Source organism: Microtus pennsylvanicus, chromosome 17, assembly GCF_037038515.1.
Source record: "Microtus pennsylvanicus isolate mMicPen1 chromosome 17, mMicPen1.hap1, whole genome shotgun sequence".
NCBI lineage: Eukaryota > Metazoa > Chordata > Mammalia > Rodentia > Cricetidae > Microtus > Microtus pennsylvanicus.
The window spans coordinates 28,477,336-28,493,922 of record NC_134595.1 but is presented as its reverse complement, the minus strand read 5'-3'; the positions used below and the strand labels follow the sequence as shown (position 1 = coordinate 28,493,922).

Here is a 16,587-nt window from a genome sequence, read left to right as displayed (position 1 = left end):
AAAGTGAGACGCATGGCCTAATTTTTTCTAACAAAATCAGCAACGGCAGCCCTACTATTCTAATTAAAACTTAAACCAGTTCGCTTTTAAGCCAATGCTTAGTTTTGAGCCACCATGACACTGAAGGGGACCAATCAGGAAGGAGAGAGAGAGGAATGCTGGTACTGAGCTTACTTTCTCCTTTTTATTCAGTTCAGGACCCCAGGCTGTGGAACAGAGTTGCCCATATTTAGGCTGTATCTTCCCAATTTTCAATGAGCACAATCTAGAACTCCATCACAGACATGCCCAGATGTTTGTCTCCTAGGTGATTCCAGGTCAAGGGTGTCTGATTAAAAGTAATACCAAGGGGCTGGAGAGATGGCTAAGCAATGAAGAGCTGAGCCTTCCAGAGGACATGTATTCAATTCCCAGCACCCACATGGCAGCTCACAACTGCCTATAACTCTAGTTCCGATGCTTACGACACCCTCATACAGACATATATGCAGGTAAAACACCAAAAAACATAAAATAATCATATATATAGGAAAGTAAGCCAGGTGGTGGTGGTACACCCCTTTACCCAGCACTTGGGAGGCAGAGGCAGGTGGAACTCTGTGAGGTTGAGGCCAGCTTTGTCTACAAAGCGAATTCCGGGACAGGCTCCAAAGCTACAGAGAAACCCTGTCCCAAAAAACAAAAACAAATCAAACAAACAAACAAAAAAAACCCACAAAAAAACAAAAAAAATAATCTACATGTGAAACTAAGCATAAGCAAATCATCTTAAGCTCAGAACATCTAGCTCAGCAATAGAGGAAATGGAGACTCAAAATCACCCATAGGCATTAAACCAACTTCTTCACATTACTGGGCCTCAAGAGAAATACTGTGATGTGGGATTTCCCTCTGTATGCTGTGATTATCATTAATGAATAAAGAAAACTGGCTTGTCCTGTTGACAGGGCAGAACTTAGGTGGGGGGGGGGGACTAAGCTGAATGCTGGGAGAAAGAAAGGCGGAGTCAGAGAAACACCATGGAGCCTCTGCCAGATTCAGACATGTCAAAACTCTGCCGTTAAGCCACTGCCATGTGATGATACACAGATTAATGGAGATGGGTTAAATTAATATGTAAGAGTTAGCCATTAAGAAGCTAGAGCTAATGGGCCAAGCAGTGATTTAATTAATACAGTTTCTGTGTGATTATTAAGCTAGCCGGTGGCCAGGAACCAACAAGCAGCTTCTTCCAAAAATAATGTGAGGTCAGATTTGTATAGCCCTTTAAGCATATTCAATATTTTCAGTAAAAGCTGATCCCTTAGGGACAGACTCCTACACCCAACAGCTTGTCTGTATGGTCTGAAGAATGTTCTACAATTGCTATGCTTGTTGTTTTGAATGAGTGAGTTTAATAACTATATAGCAAGCAAAAGGATAAATAGCAAGTAGCAAATAGACAGAAACAACAGATAGACAGACTGTAAACCACCATCAAACTGGGCATGCATAGCATCAGAGAAAACACCAGTGGGGAAAGCCCCACTTAGGCAGTCAGTTGGAGTTCCCAACTAAGGATGTCTATAGTGGAGCAAAGTGTCCCTTCCCCTTGGGTAAGGTTTCCAATAAAAGAATAAACAGTGGCAGACAGATATCATCAAATTCTGCTCACCACATCTAGCAGAAACCAACTGGGGTACTGGAGCTAGTCAGCTGGAGCTCCTGATTGAGCTTTCTCTCCATGACTAACTTTCCAGTTTCCTGTTCCCTCTGCAGGCACGTGTACATTAGGAGACAAATAACAGTGGCCTAATCTGCAAAAGGTTTACCTCCTGGCTGTTCTCAACATAGTATTTTATGTTCTCAGTCATGGGGGCTGGGGTGGGAATCAACCTATCACCAGACAAGAGGCACTTTGAGACTAACATGTTTGGGTCTGAAATGAGAAAGGGAAACCCACTTTCAGAGCCAGATTTTAAGTGAGCTCACACAAAACATGACAATTTACCAGTAAAATGTATATTGCATACCCCCTTCACATGTTGGATGTATGGTCCACCTGCCTGATGTGGGATTTCATTTCGTATGCTAAGAATAAGTTTTATAATCATTGGTTATTAAAGAATCTGTTTAGGCCAATGGCTTAGGAGAGTAAAGCCAAATGGGAAATCTAAACAGAGATATAGAGAGAAAGTAGGCAGAGTCAGGGAGACACCAAGAAGCTGCAGAAGAAGAAAGACACAAGAACTGGTTAAATATGCCTGAGTCATTGGCTAAACAGTGTCATAATTAATATAGTTTCTGTGTGATTATTTGGGTCTGAGTGGCTGGGAAACGAATGAGCAGTCTCTGCCTACACCTGCTTGTTTCCCAGAGTGAATGTATGCACTGATGTTGTCTCCACAGCATGCTCCTGGCCACAGTACCTTCAATTCTCACCCTTTGGATGCCAGCAGTGACAGGGGTTGTCAGTGAACCTAGGACAGTCACGCATCTGATGGCCAGAGTCAGCAAAGAGTAGCCAGAGAAGGGCCACTGTCACCTCTGTTATAAGCCAGAGAGACCCAGTTTGGCTAGATGTCATACTTAACATGTTAGCATCATGGACTAGAGGAAGAGAAAGAAAGTTGCCACACTATAGATAGGAGTCAGTAGGGACAGGCCAGCTGGCAAGAGCAATAGCAGTGCAGCCGCTATGGGCACAAGCCCATATGCTCCCCACCACCACTGTGGGATTCAAGCCAAGCTAAGCAAATACATAATCGTTCTTCCCTTTCACTACTGCACACAGACTTTTGCTACAGATGGATTCTGCTCAAGATCGTGAGTGGCTGTGATGGTACAGACTATACCAGCCCCCAAATCAGCCTGTCCTGGAGTACAGCTGGCCTGCCTGTTCCCACGCATTCTGTACTGTGAAAGACCCACTGGTCTACCCAGAGGTAGACTAACAGTCTCCTTGCCACCTACTCTCATGATACTTAAAAAAGATAACACTGGAGATAAAACCAGGATAAGTCAAGCACACTCTGGAAGAAAGTGAAATCCAAGTCTGTAGCAGAGTGTGAGGAAGAAGAGACAAGATAGCCAGACTGCTGTGCTGAGTCTTGTCTGTCTTGACGGACCTGGACATTTGTTTCCTTAAAGCCACCAAAGCTCAATATGCATGCTGTTCTGTAGCTATACTCAAAGATGCTCAGAGAGCCTTTAAGGCAGAATCTCATGTGCTTTCCTGAGATAAGCACAGGGCAGGCACCATTATGCTCTTTAGCTGAAACATATAACAGAGCAAAGAAATAAAGTCATCCATGGGTGTGAAGCTGTTGACTGGCAGGGTATATGTTGTTTGTCCAGGGTTTGTAATGGAGCATTTGGGATTAAAATGTCCCAAGGCTCTCAATAAAAAAACATTTCCATCTCCACTCACTGGACCAAGTGGCTCAAATCCAAAAGCAATCTCATTATAGTACCCTGGAAACAATGTATCCTTCCAGGCATACCCAGCAGTAAGCAGCACTCCAGTGGATCTGTCTTCATCATCCCCACCTGCACCCAGACACTCAAGCGTTAAAAGAAAAGCACGTGTGTGGTCCCGCAGTAAGATCTATAAAAGGGAAGAGAGAGCCAGTAGGTGAGCCTGTGCCAGGGATGGAACAGGTGTCCCATGGGCCAGAGCTACAGCATCACTAGGGTACAGGGTATCATGGAGGTGGTCAGGAGGACAGAAATTGCAGAAGCAGCATATAAGATGATACAAGGACAGAGACTCAAAGCAGTACAGCAGCCTGCAGTTTTAGGGTGTGATGTGGTGTGTGTGTGTATGTGTGTTTTCTCAGGGAGGCTGTGCACCTCCTAGAGTATAGAGCTCTTCCAAGCATCTCCTTACCCATCAATGGCCTAATTCCAACTTTTCCTTCAAGTTTTAGTTCAGGGCTGTACTCTCCTGCCCATGGTAGCTTACCCTTTAGGTGCCAGCAGGCCTAGACCTCATCATCCCAACACTTAGAAGGTGTCAGAGAACCTAGGAAAGCCATACAACTGATGGCCAGAGGAGGCAAAGAATGGCTAACGTTAACTGCTTGTGTCCTACCATATCAAGATTTTGTGAAGATTACCAACTTCCACTATTAGCTGGAAATACACTGGAAGCTCACTCTTGTCTGCAGACATCACAACCCGAGGAGAAAGGAGTTAAAGGACATTTGGTAATCATGAAGCCTGACGGACAGGAGCCTGGAGCTCCTGGCACAAATGAGGCAAAGTCAGGATGGCACCAGAGTGGCCATCAGTGTCCTTGGGCAGTAGGTGAAGTTGGGTCTGTCACAGAGAACCCCAAGCATGGGGCTGATCTGTACCACTCCTTTGGGCATAAGACTGACCAGGTAACCAGGGACATGACTTCCCAGGCAGCAGGCAGAGGCACAGGGTCCTTCCCAATCACAATAGCACCACAGGCAACAAGTCCTTGGCTATTCGGAACAACAGGTAGTTTGAAGACTAATCTTTACTGTCAACTTTATAAGATTTAGAAGTAACAACCCTGGGTGCATCTATGAGGGTGTTTCCAGAAAGATTTAAAAGATGGAAGGTTTGAATGTGATGGCACCATTCCTAGGGCTGGAGCCCCAGATTAAAAAATAAAAAACAGTGAGCATCAAAATTTGTCTCTTACTGATCCTGACAGATCCAAAATGACAAGTCACCTTGTGCTTCTGCCACCATACCATGCCTCACTGACCACAGACTGAATCCCTTTATCAACTGTGAGCCGGGTTAATCCCTCAAGTTGCTGTTTGTCAGACACCTGTCACAGCAGCAAAGAAAGTGACTATACCTGTAGTAAAGCGGAATGAACAGCACCTTGGTCTGTAGGGCCACAAAACCAAAGTCCCTTTCGGTTGGAGCTGACTACCTGAGTTTGAGTTGTATTCTCTACCTCTTGGACTACAGAGATCTTAGAGACTAGGGTGTGGGAAGGGGCATTCTGATGCTGCTGGTCCTTCAGAGTGGTGGTCTTGGCCAACAGGAATACAATAATAGGATTCAAGTCAGCACCCTCCACAGCTGCCAACACCTCAAAACAGGGACTGCCCCACGGTGCCAGGGAGGGTTTTTCATAACCTCACAAAACTATGGAAATTTCAGTTAATTCAGGTGAATAATAAAAGAAAAAGATTTTTGTTTGCAGGTAACATCAGTAACCCAGAAGACATGAAAAAAAAAGTTACTACCATAAATTCTATCCAGCTATTCAAGATACCATCAAAGAGTGAACTCCAGAGCTCATTTATACACTGGCACTATGCAAGCAGTAAAAATAAAAAATGCAGAAACAGATTTATTCACAATAAAAACAAAAATACAAAATATCCCAGATTAAACATTTATATGCATTAAGTAAAAAACAAAAAAATGATTCACTAGAGTAGAAATCTGAATCAAATAACTTGTTTCTTGAGTACAAATTCAATACTAGGAAACCATTACCTAACAATATTAAGTATTTCCCAGCATAATTGTGGAGACTTCATGAGAATGGTTGTGAAGTTCATCTGGGAAAGAAACAGGTCACACAAGCTGTGGAAATTCTTTGCAGAGGGACAAGGTGTGGGGAAGTGGGCAATCAGACTAAAGTCTGTGGGTACCATTGGATCTGCATGGTGTTAGCATAAAAATATAGCCGTCAGTCTCAAGTCTTTGTGGGTATCGTTGGAGCTGTATGGTACCAGCATAAAGATGTAGCAGTAGTCTAAAGCCAAACGTGGGTACCGTTGGAGCTGCATGGTGCCAGCATAAGAATGTAGCAGTCAGTCTCAAGTCTATGTGGGTACCATTGGAGCTGCATGGTACCAGCATAAGGACACAGCAGTCAATCTCAAGTTTATGTGGGTATTGTTGGAACTGCACAGTGCCAGCATAAGAATATAGCAAGCTAGATACAGGCGCAGACATATAAATATGCACATGAGAGGGAACAGAGGTGGTATTTTAAATTTCTTCAGAAAGAACATTTGATTCACAATATGACAAGTGGGTAACTACTTTGTATCAAGTGAGAATGAACAGTGGAAGCTGGAAAAATGCCCCTTATTCATTAAGAGCACTCCTACACTGATAGTTAAAAGACCAGCAATGCAACTGAAAACAACACAGAAAATAATAGAAGAAATGCAGACAGCCACAAGGCACACAGAGATGGCTGACTACACCAGCAGTCATGGGTGTGCAATGTGCCAGCTAATTTTCTACTAAGTTTACACAGGTTAGAGTCACCTAAGAGGAGGTAACCCACTTGAGAAAATGCTTCCATAACACTGGGCTGTAGGCAAGCCTGTAGTGTATTTTCTTAATGAGTGACTGATATGGGTGAGGCCATCCCTGGGCTGGTAGTCCTGGGTTCTATAAGAAAGCAGGCTGAGCAGGCCACAGGGAGCAAGCCAGTAAGCAGCACTTCTCCATGACCTCTGCATCAGCTCCTGCCTTCAGGTTCCTGTCCTAGGTTCCTGTTCTGATACACTATCAATGATAGACTACAGATGTGAAAACATAAGCCAAATAAACCTTTTCCTCCCCAACTTGTTTTTGTTCATGGTGTTTAATCACAGTAATAGTAACCCAAACTAAGATATGCAGAAAATGTGGGAGAGGATAGAGAGGCCAATGAAGGAAGGACAGATGGTCCAGGAGTGTCCCTGGTCTTGTCCTTCAGGCTCTAAGAGGAGTGGTCACTGCCTCTTGCTTTGGACACCTGGCTAACATGCTGTAGTACCAGCCCCACAGCAAGTTCTTATGCACAAGAGTCTTATATCACGGCAGTGTGGAAGCTTTCCTCTGCTACACAGCAATGTGGATGCTCTCTAATCTTTCAGTGGCTTCTCTCCCAGCCTCTCAGGATGCATCTATGTCTATCCTAGGCTGCAGAGCCTGGCATTTTCTGAGTAAGTTGTCTTGGAAAGTCAGTTTCTGTGTCACTCATTTTAGACTGGTCATCAGCCCCCAAGGTTGGGAGACTGGGTCTACATAGGAAACTCAATACCAGGAAAGGGAGAAACTATGAATGCCAGAAAAACCAACAGCTGCACAGCGCATGTATGACAGTCACAGTATTAAACATTTAATTCTTTAGACAGAAGGACAGATGAGGCACACCAGGCTTAGAAGGAGCAGCCCATACATGTACACTTAGGATGCAGTCAGTGCATGAGCAATCTTCCCCCAAAGGAGAGAATTTCTGTACCAAGTTTTGATGGAGGATAAGGCTAGCCATGTGCCTCAGGTCAGTTCTGGGGCCTGAAGTCTCTGTAGAGCATCAGAGAGGCAGGGCGTACTGCTACCTGCTAAACCCACACGACTTTTGAAGTAGAGACACTAAGAACATGTTTTTTTTTTTTTTTTAAATTTATTTGGTAAATACTTCTAAATACTAAAAATAATGCTGAAAACCCACAAGGTAACTATTCTAGGCCACTGTCTTGATCTTACATTGTTCCTGGGTCTGAACAACCTTTACAGGGGCAATTTCCAGCTAATGATATATAACACTACCCCTCCATTCAGCCTGCACCTGCCCCCCCTCCTTGGGCTGGAGAGAAATTAATGTTACAAGGAAATGAGCAGAAGAACAAGGCTTACAGCAGGGATAGTGATTCTGAGAACTACAACCCCTGGAAAGACATTGTTTACCCCAAATTAACAACTGAAGTTTTACTTTAAAAACTACTCTTGTTCCAATTATAAATTCCATTCAAATTCACTGATGATTTAATGACACTAATTAGATTGTGTGTTCAAGAAATCTGTCTGACAAACACCACTGCCAAGTGTCGTTAACAATATGATGGCATGAAGAGAGTTTAAACCATCAAAACAAAAGACTGCTAATGCAATGACACAATTATATACTCTAAAGGCTTTTATGGTTTCAATTTTAATGAAGAATTAAAGCACACAAAAAATGTAACCTTAAATTTCTATGATTTTCAAGCCTTGTCTCAAAGGCTAGCATAGGTTTCTAAGCCTACAACATCTCTCCTGTGGTCTAGAACTTGTGGTAGAAACTCATCTGAGCTGACACTAGGCACCTGGATGCTAAGCAAGGACACTCTCCCTGGCTGATGGGACCCTAACTTAAGGTCCTTGTTTATACCTCTTGCTACTGCTCTAAAAACTCACACAGGCAGGGAGATTTACTTCTGAAACTCTTATTGTTTGAACCATGGGAACATCTAATCAATTGACAGAACAAGAACACAAAGCTACTCTTCCCTACACCTGACAGAGCCTCCCACTGCACATCTAGCCCCGTCTTCCTGTCACACTGCACACTGCTGGCAAGGACCCTGCGAGGCTATGGCTCTTGTAGAGAATAAGACAAGCAGCCTGGTGAGATGGCATTCAGTCACCTCCACACCAGGGTCACTGGGTGCCATTACTTGGAATGACTTCTTCTGTTTTCGAGCTGGCACATGGCCCCTGCCTGAGGCCAGCCTCAAACGTCCAACCTCAAAACCTCTTGTTTTCTAGTCCTGGAAAACAGGGCCCTATGGGAAGTGGGCCTGGTCATCCACAGCAGAGCACTGAGCAACTGTCAGCAAGGCTTTCTTTCCTAGACCTGATGTTGGCCTCTCCTAGGAGGCGGGAAAGGAATGGGGGTGTGAAGAGCCTGTGCTGGTGGGAGATCTTAACCAGCCCACCCCAAACCCAAGAGAACAGAGCAGTAGCAGTAGCAGCAGCAGGAATAGCCCCAGGACAATTAACATAGCAAACATCAAAATACCAAAGACCCTGGCCTCTTGCAGACAGCTCTCAGAGCTCTGGGTGAGGTTTCCTAGATCCTCTGCCCAACCAGGACAATGTTCTCAGCACACACATTCCTGAAAGGCACCTAGAGTTGTTACTGGGCCTGTGCATCATGGTAAGCAGTGCTCTGTAATTTGTTATCTGAACCACGAAACAGTCCTGTGCAGGCTCCACAGCAATCCACATCATGGCCTACAGAGGACCCTCCCATGGTTTATGAGACTGCTCTGGTGATGGCAGCAGCACTGCAGAGGTGGTTAATACAATCCAGGCTCAAGGGTCTTAGATGCAGGGGCTCCATCTTGGTCCTACTGGGTGAGCAAGGTGGTTCTGGGAAAGTACTGCTAGAAGTGAGTAACCACCATACATCCTCCATTCCAAGCCCAGCTAGGCCTCAGATGACACTACCCTGACCAACACAGGACCCAGTGGGGCTGCTCTTGAGTTCCTCACCAGCAAAAAAACACTGTGGCAGAAACCGTGATGTGTTGGGTGATTTAATACACAGCTGTGGGCAACTTGTACAACTGGTATGGGAGGCTTTTGCTTTAATGTGACTATTGCAAAATGTAGTTTCTACTGGAGGAAGGTCATGGGCTAATAAAGAAACTGTGTTGGCCCATTTGATAGGCCTGGTTTAGGTGGGTGGAGTAAACAGAACAGAATGCTGGGAGGAAGAGGAAGTGAGCTCAGACTCGATAGATCTCCTCTCTGGGGCAGACGCGATGAAGCTCCGACCCAGGATGGACGTAGGCTAGAATCTTCCTAGTAAGCGCACCTTGAGGTGCTACACACATAAATAGAAATTGGAAATCAAGATGTAAGAATCAGCCAGTAAGAAGCTAGAGCAAATGGGCCAGGCAGTGTTTAAATGAATACAATTTGTGTGTTGTTATTTTGGGGCATAAGCTAGCTAGGTGGCAGGAATGCAGCCCACAGCTCCCTCTACACTGGACAGTGTGGCTCAGCATGGTTTTCAGTAGAGACATTCCTGGCCTTACAGCCTTACCCTATAACATCTACATGTATGTTTCTTTCCAACTTATTTAATTTTAAATTCTGGGATCAGATTAAGCAACTGTATAGAGTAGGCATCATAAAGGTCTTTGTTAACAGTTTCTTTTGCGGGCGGTGAAGGAGTCAGTTATGAAAGGTCAGTGGGAAAATCTGAGAAAAACCACAATGAACCCTGAGTCCTCTGAGGTGTCCGTCACTTTTTGGCCTGTTTTCCCCCTGGTCATTTTCCTACCTGGGCATGCATTTTTAGAAGACAACTTCTGCACCGTGTGTCCTCTGCAGAAGCCATAAGGCCTAGGACATTTGCAGCAACCTTATGGTGAGGGTCACCTGGATCCTGGGCCTTGACACTCTGTGAGTAAGACTGGGTCTGGGGACAGAAGGAATCACATACCACACAGAGGATATATCTAGTTCTCGGGTCTTAGCATTCCATGGATGATGCCAATCCTGGGGACAGAGGAGCAAGTGTCACCCAGAAAGTATCTGGTCCATAGGTCTAAGCACTAGATGGGTGATGTCCATTCTGGGTACAGAAAGAGCAGCTATCTACACCTCAGCACTAGATGAAATCACACCAATCATGGGGAAGAAGAAGCAGGGGTCACCCAGAGGATAGCTGGTCCACATGTCTCAGCACTCCGGTAAACATACCCTGGGCAGAAGGACAGGTATGACACAGAGCCCAAGGATGCTTCTCACCTTGATATGCTCATGCAGCTGGGCCTCATGCTGTCGGGACAGTTGCTCATGCTGCCGCTGGAACTCAGCAATGAGAATCTGCCTCTGGATCTGCTGCTTCTGTTTCAGTGCTAGAAGCTCCTGCTGTAGCTGCTGCTCCCGCAGTGCAGGTTCCAAGGGCAGCGAAAACTGGTGGTCCAGGCGCAGGTCCATGGGTACTGCTGCAGGGGCCACTTGCAGAGGCAGCGCTGTAGCCACGTCCACTATGGAGAGAGCACAACAAAGAAGAGAATGGGTCACTGAGGCAGCAAGGCGAGCCTTGGGGTCTGAGTCCCTTCTTCCCTGTAAAGCCTAGATGTCAACTATCAAGGGGTGTTGGTGGCCCAAAGGGTACCTGGTATTCTTTGGCCAATGGTCTGACAGGCTCAAAATACAAGGCTCAAGGATTCTGGGCTCTGTCCTCAAGCACAAAGATCTCAGGGCAGTGGCAGATCTAGCTAGGAGACATACTTGCACCGAGTTATTACTCTCCACCCTTTGCCAAAGGGGGAGGCCCCACTCTCAAAGGACCCCATTGCAGATCCAAAGGCTCATCTGACGTCATATTGAAAAGTCAATAAAGGGAAACTAGAGCAAAATGCTCCGCTTAGCCATGCAAGGAGCCAAGTGCCAGTACTTGGATGGGCAAACCGCCTGTACTTTGCTTCTGCCCCTTCTCCTAATGAAGCCACTGCAGAGCTATGTATGAGACTCAAGAACAGTGTGTGCCATAGAAGTGGTCCAGATAGACACTCAAGCAGAGAGCCTGTTGCCATGGTAAAATGAGAACCCTCTTGAAAAACATGTTTACCCAACCGACTGCAGCCAATAAAGTGTGCTCCTGGCGGGCAGCATGAGCGTTCATCAGGGTGGCTTCTGCACTCACACTGAGCCCATGTTCTGCCAAGGAGAGGCCACCGTGATTCTGATTTAAAGCAGAAGCTGAGTCAGTATCAGTGTTTACTTACAAAATTAATTCCAAATTAAAGCAAGAGAAACAATGTGGAGGAAAGGTAAGCTTTAAGTTACCAACACAGGGTCAGAGAGATGGCTAAGTGTGTGAGTAAAGGAACCTGCCATCACACCTGATAACTTGAGTTCAATCCCCAACATCCACAAAATGGAAGTAGGGAACCAACTCTTGAACGCTATCCTCTAACTTTTACAAGTCTGCCACAGCATACATGACCTACCTACCCCCCAAAATGCACATATGCAAACACAAAAATTTTTTAAAGCATAATTAACGATAAAAGAATAAATTACCAACTTGTTGAGCAGCCCCTCTCCTGTCAGAGGCTGTTATGAACACTGTGTTATGCACAGGCTCCTTGGAACTAGAACGTTCTAAACACAGTGAAGTGCTACTACAGTACCTGTCAACAGGCAGCTCTGCAGATGTTCGCTCGGTTAAGGCAAAAAAGCCCTGTAGACCCTACCTCCCGACTGCCCTGTATGCAGTGCTTCCTCTGCCCACACACAAGCACTGAGTCCAAGGAAAGGAGGCAAGAGCACTGCCTTCTGGAAGGGACTCAGTTTAGAGTTCAAGTGCAGCACTGGTGGCAGGTGCCTGACATCTAGCTCCTGGCCCTTATGCACTTGGCCTTGCCTGCAATTCTTTCTAATCGTGGATATCCTATACCCTTTCTTCTTGCTAAATTCTTAGGGTTTCCTACTCGCAAATTCAGGGGGGTCTTGGACCAAGACCTGCCTGAAGCCCTCTTCCTGGGTAAGCCATGTTTGACAATCTTGAGCCCACAGACTTGAGTAAGAACGTGCTTGTTTCTTTTGGTCCCTGGCATTCCTGTAGCCACTCCCACACAGCAACTCCCAAAGCTGGCCTCAGAGGATCCCTGGTCCCAGGATTCTTCCTTGTCCTTCTAGAGTAAAGATGGGAAGAGATCTAACAGTCACCAGAACCCTGGTGTTCTGCCTCAAGATACAGCTCCCCTGGAGGAGAGTCCAGGAGACCAAGGAGGAGGTGGAGGTATAGCCATAATGAAGACTCCCTTGGGTTCCCCAATAAAGTGGCCATCTTCCCATCCTAGGCCCCTGCACCAACCTGGCTTGTGATCTGGCCCTGTGGTCTCCACTAATCCTCCAAGACAGACTGACAGAGGGGTAGGAGCAGACAGAACCCAAGAAATACCCAGGCCTTGGGCCAGCAGCCTGCTTAGCCACGAGAACACCCAGCAACCATAAAGCAACTGGAGATCCTCAAGTCCAACAAAACCCTGCTGTGGCCCATGAGCTAACCTCTCCTACCAAGCTCAGTGAAGCTCAGCCAAGACTTCGGCTCCTCATCATCAGTGAGGCAAGGCTTTGGCTACTTACAGGGACGTGTGCACTTTCTGTATCTTGGCTCGAGCTAGGTACACTAGTAGCTTTTTAGTTGATGTATGCTTGCTCCATGGACAGGGCTCTCTCTCACACAGGAACAAGGACTGGCTTACTCGTCTTTCCGTTTTGTCTTTTTTTTTCTATCTCTTTTATTACAAAATAAAACAAGATGGAAAAATACAAACAATGAAGGTGTTATAAAAATATTATTTCTATGTTTACCCAGTTTCCCTTTTAAGGATAATACACTCTAGAGGGTAAGGAATTAAAGGGGATGCCTTCCTGAAGGAGTCTCAGGGCGAGCTTCTTCATCAGGGGCTGGCTGTGCTGTCCGACTGAACAGCAGGTAACAGCAGGTACTTCTTGCTGGGGTTTTACCTATCCCTTATTTTGAACTCACAGACATGATCCTTTAACCTGTCAATTTTATGGTTAAATGAGACTGCCTCAAGCTGCCCCTGACTGCCTGGCATAAGTCACATCATCTTTCTTAGTTATAGACACATATGGTCCTTGATGGGCTTAGTCTATGGCCACTTTATTTTAGAATGTGAGTCAACTAGGGGTAAAAACTAGCCTACAATCAATCAATCAATCAATCACTCAATCAATCAATCATATATTCTTAGTGTCTAGGTAAGCAGTGTTAGTTTAAATAAAAATCCATGAAAAATTAATGAAACCATGACATTGTCTTACAGTTTGAAAACTATCTTTTCCTGTGTGTTACCTCACTTGGCTCTGGGGAAGAGGGCAGGTGTGACTCCTGCTATAATTTTGCTGACATGACCTAAGATTTATATATTAACAGACTATATCAAAGATGTTGGGCACAAGAGCATGCTATCTGCCCATTTCTAATTTTCATAGAGAGGTACCATTAGGAATGCCTAACATTTCTTTAGAAAAACAAATACGAAACCTTTAAAAGGATTACTTTGGTTAACTTCAAGAACATGACAGGCCAATCATTTCTACTAATGTATCTATACAGTGGTAACAAGGATGGTGGAACTAGAGAGATGACTTAGAGCTTAAACTCACTTGCTGCCCTTCTAAAGGGCCAGATTTCAGTTTCCAGCACTCATCCTAAGTGGCTCACAACTGCCTATAATAACTCCAGCTCCAAGGGCTCTAACACCTTCCTCTGGCCTCTGTGGGGCACAATTGGTACAGAACTGAATGCTTAGGGACTAGCAGGGCAGGGTGTGCAGAGGGCAGCTGGGGATGGGATGAACAGCTCCAGGCAGTGGCAAGACTAGGCTGCTCAACTGCTCCTTATCAGTCACAGGGCAGAATGATAACCGGCTGGGGTGATTTCTATAGTAGTACTTTGGCACTGAGGCTAGCCTTAGAGCCTGTTACAAGGAAAGCACATTCACACTTGGTCCAAAGGATACTAATGTGAGTGCAGTAACTGAAGCTCTTTCTTCAGCCAGAGGCCAACTATACAGCACTGATATTTTTCCCATGGCAACATAACCAGTGTAGCACCCCACCAAGGAATGTAAAAGGGTCACTGGGTTCTCTGAACAACAGTCAGTATGTGCGACTGAATGTGGGCAGGGTATACTCTGAAGAATGGGGGAGGACACACTCAAAAGGTGCTTGCCATGCACTGAATACAGCTTTGTCATAACAAATTAAAGCTGAGGACAAAGTGGAGCAGATCGTATTGCTTGTTTTCAATTTTGTTGCTTCTTCACTCAATATGCTCAGTTTACTGATGTTTTAGTTCCTAAGGCACTAAATTTAAAGCTGTGTTTGAAACTGTAACCTTGGGTATTTAAGGTGCCCTAAATTTGTAAGCCAGACTGAAAGATGGATGAAATGTTTGCATATCCACCACACAGGATGAACAAGTTAAGACTGCTGGACCCTCTCTTTACTCAAGAGTCACCCATGCTTACTGCCCCAAATGTATCTGAACTTCCTGTACAGGTACCACCCATCCCAAAGGTCAATTTTTGCCCAGATCTTCTTTTGCATTCCTTTATACATGAAATGCATGATGGCCATTCCCTGTTCCCTAACTTCCAGCAGCCCAACAACTGAAGAGGAAGCAAGGGCAGGATTAGTTCCAAGTCCTCCTGTCCTGGGCTCTGTGCAGGCTACAGATCTCTCAGGGGTAACTACACTGGGGGGTTGAAGAGAAAGGGGTATCACTTCCACAGTTCAAGCAACATGAAGTAAGAAAGACCCATGGGAGAGGCCACTGAGCCCACCCCTCAAGTCCACAGTGGGCCTGGGCTCAACTGTTCTACATGAAGAGCAGAGGGAGTGGTGCTGGAAGCCAACACTGTCTTCAGTGAAGTCTGCCAGTGAGCTGCAAGAAGCATCTCCAAATGTTGGGAAGGGACAGAAACACTGCCTTGGCCTGCGTCCCAAAGTGCCAATTAGAACTTCACTCTTGGCTACAGAAATTGAAAGGAAGCAGAAGATTAAAGGTCCTTTGTTACCTGCAACTCACATCCCATAGCTAGCTACTGTTGCTGCTTCCTCTCAAATAAGGTCACTTTGGCAGACACAAAATGAGGCCTGGAATCCACACAACAAGCAAGGAGACTAGGCCAAGGGCTCTTGAGAACATGGCCTGCCCACCCCCACAGCCATCATCAGGAGGCCAAGAGGCGTGGCTGTAGCCCAGCTCAAGTGCCAGTTGCAGAGACCGAGGCCATGGTCCTCATTCACTCATGAGAGCATGGCCCTGGCAGTTGCGTCAAGAACGACTTGTGCTATTTCTGTATCAAAACCACTGGAAATGCCACGAGTTCCCAACAGAGGCTGCTGGGCTTTTGACCCAGGACTCTACAAGAAGAAAACGAAATCCTCTCTTCTTAAAGAACACAGAATCAAAACAAAACCGCCTGTATTCTCAGGAATATTCTATGGAGGGCTGAAAACTCCTCCATAGGCTGTGCTTTGAAAAAGCTTATCAATACAATTGGACCTATGACGTCAGTGAGGACACAAAGACCACATTCAGTGCTCTAAGGAGAAAGACAGGTCTGCTGGGAGCAAGCCCTCCTACAGGAAAAGCCTCCTGCTCTCCCTCCCAGTCCTGCTTTCCATTACGTGGGTCACTCCTCTCTCACTGACACCACTTCACACCATCACACAGACACAGAAAGAAAGCAGCTCTGTTCAGGAAACACATGAGAGCCAAGGGTCGCCTCAGTAAAGAATAACTCATTCAGTTCCAGAGAAAAATAATAGATATTTCAACTATGGAACCATGGCTTCCTCTCACTGACATTTGCCTATATGGGGGTGGGGAGAGTTACTCTAACTCTTGCTGGCTTATGACTCTTCCCTGGAATGTTCATCTTCAAGTGTTTGGGGGCAACTTCAAAAGCACACAAAACAAGGCCAGAGAAATGGCTTAGAGGGTGGATGTGAAGAGCTGAGTTCCAGCCTCTGACCACATGGTAGAAGGAAAACCAATGAGTACAATGGACATGCATACACAAAATAAAGAACTGCCTTTTCAGAGTACACAAATCAGAGAGAACCATGCAATGGACCCCTCCACAGGGTCCTTCACATACCTTCTCCACATCTATCCATACTTCTTCCTTCACACCATTTTAACGGTACACATCTGGAAGATTCTTATAGAACAGTAAGATACTGTCAGCATATCCCAATAAATTAGTAAGAATTCCATGTTATCAGCATCAGAAAGTCACCCCACTCTTTAGGGTCTTATGCTCTATTTGAATCAGGACC

The 16,587-nt window shown here is 45.5% G+C and overlaps 1 protein-coding gene across 10 annotated transcripts in view; it reads right to left on the bottom strand.

Annotated features, from left to right (window-relative positions):
• The window catches only part of Hdac4 (histone deacetylase 4), a 263,727-nt gene that overhangs the window by 93,822 nt on the left and 153,318 nt on the right, over window positions 1–16,587 (bottom strand). For all 10 annotated transcript variants that reach the window (XM_075952184.1, XM_075952183.1, XM_075952187.1 and 7 more), the window contains one exon: window positions 10,501–10,742. In XM_075952184.1, the coding sequence (XP_075808299.1) occupies window positions 10,501–10,742 (242 nt within the window). The remainder of the gene's footprint in view (window positions 1–10,500; window positions 10,743–16,587) is intronic.